Source organism: Musca domestica, unplaced genomic scaffold (assembly GCF_030504385.1).
Source record: "Musca domestica strain aabys unplaced genomic scaffold, Musca_domestica.polishedcontigs.V.1.1 196, whole genome shotgun sequence".
NCBI lineage: Eukaryota > Metazoa > Arthropoda > Insecta > Diptera > Muscidae > Musca > Musca domestica.
In genome coordinates this window covers 258,629-271,116 of record NW_026712248.1, presented here as the reverse complement: position 1 = coordinate 271,116, position 12,488 = coordinate 258,629, and the positions used below count along the sequence as shown (strand labels likewise).

Genomic DNA, 12,488 nt, shown 5'->3' with positions numbered 1-12,488 from the left:
TCGCTAAAATCATCAAAATACCGAATATCGGGAGGTACAATTATATGGGGCCTTTACGAAGACGTGTACCTGCACTGACAATTTTCTGTCATAAGCTGTAGTATCCAATACGAACTTCAAATACAAAATTTGAAGCAATTCCTGTAAATAATGTCGCTAAAACCATCATAATACCGAATAAAGGGAGGTACTCTTATATGAGGGCTATACGAAGTCGTAGACCTGCACAGACAATTTTCCGTCATAGATTGTAATATCCATTATGAACTTCAAATATCAAATTTGAAACATTTCCGGTGAATAATGTCGCTAAAATCGTCAAAATACCGAATATCGGGAGGTACCCCTGTATGGGGGCTATACGAAGTCGTAGACCTGCACAGACAATTTTCTGTCTTAGGCTGTAGAATCCATTACGAACTTCAAATACCAAATTTGAAACAATTTCGGTAAATAATGTCACTAAAATCGTCAAAATACCGAATATCGGGAGGTGCCGTTATATGGAGACTACACGAAGGCGTGGAACTGCACGGACAATTTTCTGTCATAGGCTGTAGTATCCATTACGAACTTCAAATACGAACTTTGAAACATTTCCGGTGAATAATGTCGCTAAAATCATCAAAATACCGAATAAAGGGAGGTACGGTTATATGGGGGCTATACGAAGGAGTGGACCTGCGTAGACAATTTTCTGTTATAAGCTTTAGTATCCATTACGAACTTCAAATACCAAATTTGAAACAATTCCGGTGTATAATGTCGCTAAAATCATCAGAATACCGAATATCGGGAGGTACCATTATATGGGGGCTATACGAAGACGTGGACCTACATGGCCCATTTTAAATACCAAAAGTCCTGTAGACATAATATACATTTGAGTAAAATTTTATAAATCTACTTCAATTCGTTCGGAAGATAGAGTGATTTCCACAAACGGACAAGCGGATAGACGGACAGACGTATAAATGGACAGACGAATAGAAGGACGGACGGACATTGCTAAATTGACATACAATTTTATGCTGATCCACAATATATATACTTTTTGGGTCGAGGTGTTACAAACGAAATGATAAACTTAATATGCCCTCCATACTCTATGGCGGAGGGTATAAAAATTAAAAAAGTCAGTTAAGACAAAAATTTCAGATTTTTTTTTTTCAAACGAAAAAAAGCAATTCAGCCTTGTTTTCCAAATTCTGCAAAGTTTTTCTATGGGGAAACTGAATTCAGCAGAGAAAAACTCAATGAAGCAGGGTTTTTCTGTAGAAAAACTCAGTTTGATTTATTAGAAAATCTCAATTCAGTTAAGTTTTTTAACTGAAAATTCCAATTCAAATTTTCATTCAAATTCAGAATTTTTCTATTTTAAAAAACTTTGCGGGATTGGGAGATTTCCATAAAAATAACCTTGGCATAGTTGAGTTTTTTCACAGAAAACCCTTTGGCTGAATTGAATTTTTCTATAGAAATTCAATGGAACCATTGGGGGTCTATCGATGACATACTTCCTTCTAACACCCTATAGTATTGCCTTCCTCACATCTTTTTCCATTCCATAATTTTTCATTTCGAAATTTAATTTTCAACTCCATTCAAAAACAAAATATAACTAAACTAAAAAGCCACAAAACCAGCAGCATTGATGTTGAAATCAATCCCCTTAAAATATTTAGAGTACATAACTTGGAACTACTTACTACATATATATGTATGTACAAAGATACGTACATATTTTATAGATAGCTTGCAATTTATGTTTATAAATTTATTTTTTTAAATACAATTTTCAATACACGCTTTTTGTATTTTCTTTCCTTTGTTGTGTTCCACAAAATCTTGATAAGCCGGGCTAACAAAGCAAAATGTTGTTGTTTTTTTCTCTCTCTCTACTATTTTTTGTGCAGTTAAGTCGGGTTTATTATCGTCAGAAATGATTTGTAAGTGATTTTGCAATCCGATTTTGAAAAATGTCGTAAATGTCGCAAACATGTATAATATGTCAAAAACCTCAGACACTCAATTTTTTGAGTCGAAGGAGTTTTTAATATCAATTTTAAACTATTTTTAATGATTTTGAGAAAATTTTGAAAAATGTCGTAAATGTCAAAAACTTGTATAAAATGTCAAAAACCTTAAAAATTCAATTCTATGAGCCAGGGAAGTGTTTAATATCCATTTCAGGTTATTTTTATAGTTTTGAAGCAATTTGGAAAAATGTCGAAAATGTCAAAAACTTGTATAAAATGTCAAAAACCTCAGAAGTTCAATTTTATGAGCCAGGGAAGTGTTTAATATCCATTTTAGGTTATTTTTATAGTTTTGAAGCAATTTGGAAAAATGTCGTAAATGTCAAAAACTTGTATAAAATATCAAAAACCTCAGAAGTTCAATTTTATGAGCCAGGGAAGGGTTTAACATCCATTTTAGGCTATTTTTTATGATTTTGAGGGAATTTGGAAAAATGTCGTAAATGTCAAAAACTTGTATAAAATGTCAAAAACCTCAGAAATTCAATTATATGACTCTGGAAAGCATATAATGTCCATTACATGCTATTTTTATGACTTTCAGGCAATTTTGATAAATGTCGTAAATGTCAAAAACTTGTATAAAATGTAAAAAACATAAAAGTACTTAAGATATGAGCATTAGGGGTGTGTAATATGAGTTTTAGACAATTTTTTGAGTTTTTTTTTTTTAACACAAATCTGAAAAATGTCGTAAACGTCGCAAACGAGTATAAAGTGTCAAAAACCTCAGAAGCTTAATTTTTTGAGTTGGGGAAGTGTTTAATATCAAGTTTAGGCTATTTTTATAGTTTTGACGCAATTTTGAAAAATGTCGTAAATGTCAAAAACTTGTATAAAACGTCAAAAATTCAATTATATGATTCAGGAAAATGTCCATTGCAGGCTAGCTTAATTTTTTGAGTTGAGGAAGTGTTTAATATCCTTTAGCCTATTTTGAAGGGTTTGAAGCAATTTTCGATAATGTCGTAAATGTCAAAAACTTGTATAAAATGTAAAAAACTTTAAAGTAACTGCTATATAAGCCAAAGATATGTTTTATATGAATTTTGACAATTTTTGAGTATTTTCAATACAATTTTGAAAAATGTCGTAAACGTCGCAAACGTGTATAAAGTGTCAAAAACCCCAAATCTCCAATTTTATGAGCGTGGGAATTATTAAATATCAACTCTAAGCTATTTCGTTAATGTCATAAATGTCAAAAATTTGTATAAAATGTATAAAACTAAAAAAAAATATTTACCAGGAAACCCTAACAGGGTTTTAATATGAATTATAGGCAAATTGTTTGGTTATTTTACATATTTTTAAAAAATGTCGTAAATGTCAAAAACCTGTATAATGCGTTTAAAACCTCTAAACCTCTATTATTTGAGTCTAGGAAGTGTTCAATTTCGGTTTTAGGCTATTTTAATGCTTTTTAGGTAATTTCGGAAAAATGTCGTAAAGGTCAAAAACTTGTATAAAATGTAAAAAAAGTAAAAGTAGTTGGCATATACCCTTTGGTGGTGCTTAATATGAGTTTTAAGCAAATTTTAAGTTCTTTCATACAATTTTAAAAAATGTCGTAAATGTCAAAAATCTGTAAACACTGTCAAAAACTTCACAATTTTTGGAATGATGCTCCCAGATGTGTGTATCGCAAAAAGTTATATGGTCCAGTATCTTTTTTTAGTTTTCCACACAATTTTATAACATGTCGTAAATGTCAAAAACCTGTAAAAACCTCTTAAATGTTAGCAAACACAAATAGATTTATACTCTAGACAATCTTTAAGGTCTACACACGATTTTACAATTCGTCGTAAATGTCACAAACTGAAAAATGTCAAAAACTTCAAAAAAAATTTATAGGAAACGTTAGATTTAGAATAGAAATCGATGAATACATAATTTTATTCATTCTTGGGTGATTTTTGTAAAATGTTGGTAATTGTCAAAAATGTCTAAAACTGTATAAAATATAGGAAACATTAGAATTTGAATGCAATTTGAAGAGATATTGATAAATACCGGTTTTTATTCATTTTTAGAGTGATTTTTGTAAAAAATAATATATGTCAAAAATGTCTAAAACTGTATAAAATATATGAAACGTTGAGTTTTAAATGAAATTTGAATAGAAATCGATAAATACATGGTTTTATTCATTTTTGAGTGATTTTGTCTAAATTTGGTAAATGTCAAAAATGTATAAAATTGTATAAAACATAGGAAACGTTATATTTTGAATGAAATTTCTATAGAAATCGATAAATACAAGATTTTATTCATTTTTGGGATATATGTAAAAAAAATTGTAATTTCATTTTTGGGATAAAGTAAAAAATGTCTAAAACTGCATAAAATGTACGAAACATTAGATTTTGAATGAAATTAGAGTAGAAATCGATAAATATATGATTTTATTCATTTTTGGGTGATTTTTGTAAAAATATGATAGATGTAAGAAATGTCTAAAACTGTAGAAAATGTGGGAAAAGTTAGATTTTGAATGAAATTTGAAAAGGAATCGATAAATACATGTTTTTTTTATTTTTGGGTGATTTTGTCAACATTTGGTAAATGTCAAATACGTATAAAACTGTATAAAATATAGGAAACGTTAAAATTTTGATACTTTATAAAGGGAAATGGATAGATATCAGTTTTTATTAATTTTTGGGTGACTTTCTCAAAATTTTGTAAATGTCGAAAATGTCTAAAACTGTATAAAACATAGAAAACGATAAAATTCTAAGACTATTTGAAGATAAATGTATAAATACCAGATCATATTCATTTTTAGGGTGATTTTTTCTAAATGTTATAAATGTAAAAAATGTCTAAAACTGTATAAAATATAGAAAACGCTAAAATATTAATGGTTTCTGAAGAGAAATGGGTTAATACCACTTTATATTAATTTTTAGGGTGATTTTTTCAAAATTTGGAACATGTCAAATATGTATAAAACTGTATAAAAAACGGAAAACTTTAGAAATGTAATACTATTTGAAGAGAAATCGATAAATACATGTTTTTAATTATTTTTTGGCTGATTTTTTTCGTGTTTTGTAAATGTCAAAAATGTCTAAAACTGTATAAAACGTGGAAAACGATAAATTTTAAATGATATTTAAATCGATATGGATAAATATGTGTCTTTATTAATTTTTATTTTGATTTTTGTCAAGATTTGTAGACGTCGAATATGTCTAAAACTGTATAAAATATATGAGATGTTAGAAATTCTAAAATATTTTTATAAAAACTAATAAAACACCTCTTAATATTTTATTAGGTTAATTTTTGATAAGATCTGCAGTTGTCAAAAATGTCTAAAACTGTAGAAAATGTGTTAAATATTAGAAATATGCCATTTCTGTTAACCATTCTTGTAGTTTTGTTTAAAAGGGGTTAGTTGGATAGGTCTTGCTTCTAACCCGGATAAGTTTTTTTTTTTTGCTCACCTTGCCTAGTTTGCCTCTGGTCAGCTGTTAATACAAAACAAAAAACCAGCTTAAAGTTACAATCACTTTGTTGGCCGACAATATGTTTTACTCCACCGTTTTGCTGGAGTTGTTGTAAAAGTTTTGCAAAACAACAAATTAATTGGTTATGCTCCACTAATAAAATGCCAATTACTGTCCAAATGATAAGAATTGGCAACACCCAAACCACCTTCGAAGAAAAAACAAAAATTGTAAAATTAAATCGCTTTTCCTTTCCCTTTTTTCCAGGACGATGAACCACCTGAGATTTGTGTGGTTGAGGGGGCCTTTACCCTGCAAACCCTGACACCCACCCAGCCGATGCCCTCTGTGGATGAGTTGGACACCAAATTCGCGGAGTTGGTGGAAGAGCTGGATTTGACGGCGCCCAACAAAGAGGCAATGTTGAGTTTGCCTCCCCAAAAGAAATGGCAAATTTATTGCTCAAGAAAATCACCCCTGGACACCATTGATGGCGGGGGTGCATCGAGCAATATTACCCAACCTCCGACGGCTGAAAATTATGTGGAACGCCTCAAGGATCTGGCCCTACACATTTCCATTAGTCCCGAAGATTCACCGTGCCATGAGTATAATGCTCGCATTGAAAGCCATACACATTTCCTGGATGCCCTGAAGACAGCTCTCAGGACGTCCACGCACAGTTTTGTCTTGCGTTTTGTGGAGTTTGAGGGTTTGCCGGCCCTGCTGAATCTGTTGCAGAAAATGGATATACGGGTGGCGAATAGTCCTTTTCATACTAGTCTCATTGGATGTATCAAAGCTTTGATGAATAATTCGGTGAGTTGTTGGGACATACTTATTTGGATCTCTCATTAATCGCTCTCTTTCTCTTTTTTTCTGAACAGACCGGTCGTGCCCATGTCTTGGCCCATCCCACCTCCATTGATACCATTGCCCGTTCCCTGGCGGCGGATAACATCAAAACCAAAGTGGCAGCCTTGGAAATTTTGGGTGCCGTCTGTCTGGTGCCTGGTGGCCATCGCAAGGTCTTACAGGCCATGTTAAATTTCCAGGAGTTTGCAGCAGAACGTACCCGTTTCCAGAGTATTGTAAATGATTTGGATCGTTCAACAGGAGCCTATCGGGATGATGTGAATTTGAAAACAGCCATTATGTCTTTTATTAATGCGGTGCTGAACTATGGCCCCGGCCAGGAGAATTTGGATTTCCGTTTACATTTGCGCTACGAATTCTTGATGCTGGGCATACAACCCATCATTGATAAGCTGAGGAAACATGAAAATGAAACCTTGGACAGGCATTTGGTAAGGACAGGAAAATATAGACTTTCAAAATAAATTTGAGTCATAATTGTACCCTTTTCTTTCCAGGACTTTTTCGAAATGGTCAGAGCCGAGGACGAAAAAGAACTGGCCCGGAAATTCGAACACGAACATGTGGACACCAAAAGTGCCACCACCATGTTTGACTTTTTGAGACGTAAACTAAGTCATTCTCCAGCCTATCCCCACTTGATTTCCTTGCTGCAGCACATGCTTTTGTTGCCCTGTAAGAACCCACCTCCTTTCCGCTTTTACTCTTCTAAAATAATAATAATTTTTCCTCTCCTCCTCTAGACACTGGTCACTGCACCCAACATTGGTTGTTATTCGATCGAGTGGTCCAACAAATTGTCCTACAAACCGAGGGTCGACCACGCAGCGACATTGATTCCGATGATCCAAACAAAGAAAAGGAACCCATCTCCCCCGTACATGATCCCGATGTGGCTCCCCTTGAAATAAATGTCTCCAAATTGGTCCATCTACTCGTCAAAGAAGAAGAACTCACCCAGGCCCGCAAACGAGCCGATGAATTGGAAAAAGAAAATTTCGACATTCAATCGCGTCTGGCGAAAAAAGAACAAGAATTAGACTTGCGAATGCAGGAAAAAGAAGATCTCGAAACGGGCTTGGCTCGTATGCGTGAACGCCTCGAAAAAGAGTCGGCCAATCATTCGCAGGCTGTGCAAAGAGCTCAGACAGCCGAAATGAAATTGGAAGATTTACAACATAAACTGATGACAGAGCAACAGGAAAGAGCCAGATTGGAACGTTTGGTCACCGAGGGTAGTATACCCGATGACCAGAAAGTGGCAGGGCTAACTGGTTGCAATGCTCCCCAAGAACCAGTGAAAATAGTGCCACCACCACCGCCACCAATGATGGCAGCAGCACCACCTCCACCACCATTGCCGGCCGGACCACCGCCACCACCTTGCCCTGGACCACCACCACCGCCTGTGATGACACCAGCAATGGGTAAGGATGGGGGAGAACAAAAATTGATATTTTATACGATGAGATCTACCAGGAATAGAAGACCCCTTGAATGGGTTTTTCGAAAGGCCTTCTAAATATGGCTTCCGACTGTTAAGAAAGTCTCTTTTTTGCATAAATGATTTTCTCTACAAAAGAAGGTCAAGGCTGTGTACATACATAGCAAAACCATTCAACGGCCTCCTATCCATAGAGGGTCTTTGGAACAACTTCCAGTAAAAGATATTAAAATCGTCTCCCTAAATAAAATTTACCCTTAAATTATCCCTGGAAAATCATCTCTATGAAGATGATCCCTGACAAAATAAGGTTTCAAATGGGAGATTTTCTATCAAAAGAGGACCCATTAAGAGATCTTTCAAAAGGTTTTCCATACAAAGACCTCATAAACGATTTTTTAACTACTAAAAATAGGTCCTCTAGGTATAAGATTTTCTCTCTGATAAAGAAGACTGAACGATAGCCAATAGAAGAACCCTTCACAAACCGCATAAACACACAGAAAACCCATTCAAATGTCTCTATCGAAACCCCAACCTTGCAAGGTCTTGTAATAATAGAATTAAAAAACTTCTCTTTATAAAAAATCCTTTATAATACCCCTTGGAAGAGTTTCTATATAAAGAAGACCCCTTGAAAAATCATCTGTCCAAAGAAGGAGGTACTCATATATCTATAGAAAGATCATTAAAATGTCTCCCGTTTAAAAAAAACTGCTCAGGAAAGTCTTTTATTTTTAAATGAAAGATATGCCGTCCGAATTAAAAAGCATAAAGGATCTACAATCTACGAAAAGTCCCTCAAAAAATTCTTAAACTTTAGAAAAATCCTTGAAAGATTTTCTGTAAGTGGGAGGCCACTTGTATGTTATTCTTCCTACTGAAGGCCACTTGGAGAATCCCCTCCATAGACCCTTAAAAGGTTTTCTTTCCATCCATAAAAAAATCCCCCAGAAGTCTCTGTTAAAGGATACCTCTTGATAGATCTACTATTCATATGAGACACATTCCAAGGCCATCTTAGAATGCAAGAGTCGCTAGAAGTGTATTTCAACATTAAAGGACTTCTTTTTAAGCCATCTTTGAAACCTTCGGTGGACCTAATACGATTTTAAGATCTATCGACTATAGAAGAACTTTTCCCGTTCACTTTTAAGGGACTTCAAATTATGGAACGCCCTTTGAGTAGCCTAGTAGTATATAAACCCCAATTTAATGGTCTTCTCTACATCCACTCTCCATTGAATACAGCTTAAAATACCTTCCATCAGCAACATAGACTTCTATATTAAGAAGACTCTTTAAAATCTTTAAAATATCTATACCTATAAAGATTTTAAGATCTACTGACTATAGAAGGATTTTTTCCGTTCACTTTTAAGGGACTTCAAATTATAGAAGACACTTTCGGTGGTCTACTGGTATATAAACACCCATTTAATGGCCTTCCCTACATCCACTCTCCATTGAATACAGCTTAAATGACCTTCCATCAGCTTAAATGACCTTCTGTCTTAAGAAGACTCTTTAAAATATCTATACCTATAAAGATTTTAAGATCTACTAACTATAGAAGGATTTTTCCCGTTCAGTTTTAAGGTACTTCAAATTATAGAACGCTCTTTTAGTGGTCTAGTTTATAAACCCCCATTAAATGGTCTTCTCTACTTCCACTCTCGGTAGAATACCGCTTGAAAGACCTTCTATGTTGCTGATACATAGACTTCTATCTTAAGAAGACTCTTTAAAATCTTTAAAATAACATTTGACAGGACTTCTATAAATCAAGGGTCTTTTTTGAATTCCATTGACAGCGGCCGTTTTAGACAGGGTATAACTCACCAGTTGAACTCTTAGAAGGAAACGTATAAGAGACATAACTTGAATATTATTTTATTAAAAATAAAACAATTACTTATATCTTAGAAGCGGTTCGGATCCGCTCTCCACAACACCTGCAAAGTCTATTAACCCTTAAATAATTTTGAATTAATTATTTTCTTTTTCCAGCCCCACCTGCACCCAAAGCCGAAGTACCCAAAAAGAATGTGCCCCAACCCACAAATCCCTTGAAGAGTTTCAATTGGTCCAAGTTGCCTGATGCCAAGGTTCAGGGTACTGTCTGGAGTGAATTGGATGAATCGAAATGGTATAACAATATTGAGCTGGAGGCAATTGACAAATTATTCTCGGCCTATCAAAAGAATGGAGTGGCAGTGAGTATATTTTTAAACAATATTAGAACCATAACCATATTTTGGAAGAAGATTTTTATGTATGAAATGGAAGTACAGGGGCTTGTATATGCATGTCGAACGAAAAACATCAATTCTAGGTGTGTTTTTCAAATTTTTGGATTAATTTTTTCGTTGAATAAAAAAATAAAAATTTTGAAAAACACACATAGAAATGTTGGTTTTCGTTCACATTCATTTTCTCCCGACATACATCAAAAAATCCAATGCGTAGCAGGGGAAAGAGAAACACCCTCCCAAAATTTCTATTGTCTTTCAATTTTCAACACATGGCTTCGATTTTCTTGTGATATTTTATTAACCTTCTTAAAATTCTCATTTTTTTTCAGACCGTTCCCGATGGTTCCATTGAAGATTTACGCTTGATGGGTAGTAAACCACGTAACAAGGTCTTATCCGTTATTGATGGCCGGCGGGCACAAAATTGCACGATTCTCTTGAGTAAATTGAAAATGACAGATGAAGAGATTTCCAAGTAAGTTGAAAGGGAGGATTCGTCATATCATCTTATACTTATCCATATTTTTTTGACCTTTCACAGAGCCATATTATCCATGGATTGCAATGAACAATTGGCTTTAGACATGGTGGAGCAATTGCTTAAGTTTACACCCTCGGCTGAGGAAAGAGCTTTATTGGATGAACACAGTGAAGATATTGAGTCATTGGCCAGGGCCGATCGTTTCCTATATGAAATATCCAAGTAAGTATTTCGGAGAAGAAGAAGATAATTAATAACCCAAAACGAAGTTTGATATTAACAAAGCGTGGACCGATGTGTTTTTTTTTTTTTTTTTTTTTTTTTTTGGGGGGGGGGGAAAGATCGTTTACCCTCTTCTATATCGAAATGCCAAATTTAGTTCTGCTTCTAACTCCAAATTCAAGAAGGACGTAACCTGTATACCTCGTTTCCATAACTCCGATAAAGTTATTAAATGAGTAGCTTTGTCTGGGCGGTAAAGAGGTGCAGCAGCCCAATACGAATCAAGGCGGCTATACACCATTATGCTGCACCACCCAAAACGAAGTTTGATATTAACAATGCATGAACCGATGTGTCTATTTTTTGGAGAAAAAAAAAAACGTTTACCCTCTTACATTCCGAAATGCTAAATTTGGTTCTGCTTCTAACTCCAAATTCAAGAAGGACGTAACATCTATGGGTCGCTTCCATAACTCCGATATCGTTATTGGATGAGTATGTTTGGCTGGACGGTAAATAGGTGCAGCGGTCCAATACAAATCGAGGCGGCCACACCATCCTACTGCATTATTAGGTCAGCTCTCACTCTTTAGGTGCGATGGGAGGGGGATGGTCTCAGAGTACGATATTCACTCTATATTCCTTCATGACTTCTGTGGCAGAGTTGTTGTTGTTGTAGTAGCTTATACTGCTGTGTTCGTTCTGACTCCACTCAATCGGGTTCTACTTCTAAGTCCAGTCTCAAAAAGGACGTAACCTGTACGGGTTGGGTCCACAACGATACTAGAGTTAGTTTATTAGGTTTGGCTGGGCAGCGAAATAGGTGCAGCGTGTCTTGTGGACCTGTGCCACAAGCTGGGTAGATGTTCTGCACATCGCTGTCAATCTGGGCCCAATAGGAATTGAGGCGTCTGTCTCTGATTTTACATTAGATCCATGCCAACATAGACCTAAATTGATTAGACCTAAATTGACTAAATTTACCAGGGCATTTTCCTAACCGATAAGAGCTCGAAATATCAAATTATATCCAGATCTGAATTATATGAACATAAGGACTTAGAAAAGCTAACCTAAGACACAAGGAGAGGTTTGGCAAAAAAATAAGTGTGTTTTCCTCGATCGGTTTTTCTCATGACGTGGACCTTTTAAATGTCGAAAATCAGCGAGTACTTGTATATGGGAGCTAGACCAAAAATAGACCTGATTTTGAAATCATTTTCCCGGTCATTCCCAATAGATAAGTACTTGAAATAGTAAATTTCATCCAAATCTGATTTAACACCTAGTAACTTCAATAAACCTAGGAACCGAAAGAGAAATGAAAAAAATTCTCCTTTCTCCCTCCAACACTTCAAAATAGTATTTTTTTACTGAGAAAAAGTCAGAGTCAGTCTTCCCTCCTTAGAATGGTTTTAATACCTTAAAAGGAGTTAGGCCTTTTCCTGGAAGATTTCTTGAAAATCCCCAAAAATATTTTTTTTAAAAACGTATTTTTTATCCTTTTCCTTTCAGAATCCCCCATTACGAGCAGCGCTTGAAGAGCTTGCACTACAAAAAACGTTTCATGATTACCGTAAATGATTTAATACCAAGGATTACCAGTGTCATGGAAGCTTCCCGGGAGGTGGCTAGATCTAGGCGCCTGAGAAAATTACTGGAGTTGGTGCTGGCCTTGGGTAAGTTGACAAAATCAACGATTTGATAACGACC

The 12,488-nt window shown here is 34.9% G+C and overlaps 1 protein-coding gene across 2 annotated transcripts in view; it reads left to right on the top strand.

Annotated features, from left to right (window-relative positions):
- LOC101889038 (disheveled-associated activator of morphogenesis 1) overlaps window positions 1–12,488 on the top strand; it is a 94,390-nt gene that overhangs the window by 80,310 nt on the left and 1,592 nt on the right. For both annotated transcript variants that reach the window (XM_059121444.1, XM_059121445.1), the window contains exons 3-10: window positions 5,765–6,316; window positions 6,385–6,804; window positions 6,871–7,048; window positions 7,117–7,800; window positions 9,828–10,033; window positions 10,402–10,547; window positions 10,614–10,775; window positions 12,291–12,454. In XM_059121444.1, the coding sequence (XP_058977427.1) occupies window positions 5,765–6,316; window positions 6,385–6,804; window positions 6,871–7,048; window positions 7,117–7,800; window positions 9,828–10,033; window positions 10,402–10,547; window positions 10,614–10,775; window positions 12,291–12,454 (2,512 nt within the window). The remainder of the gene's footprint in view (window positions 1–5,764; window positions 6,317–6,384; window positions 6,805–6,870; window positions 7,049–7,116; window positions 7,801–9,827; window positions 10,034–10,401; window positions 10,548–10,613; window positions 10,776–12,290; window positions 12,455–12,488) is intronic.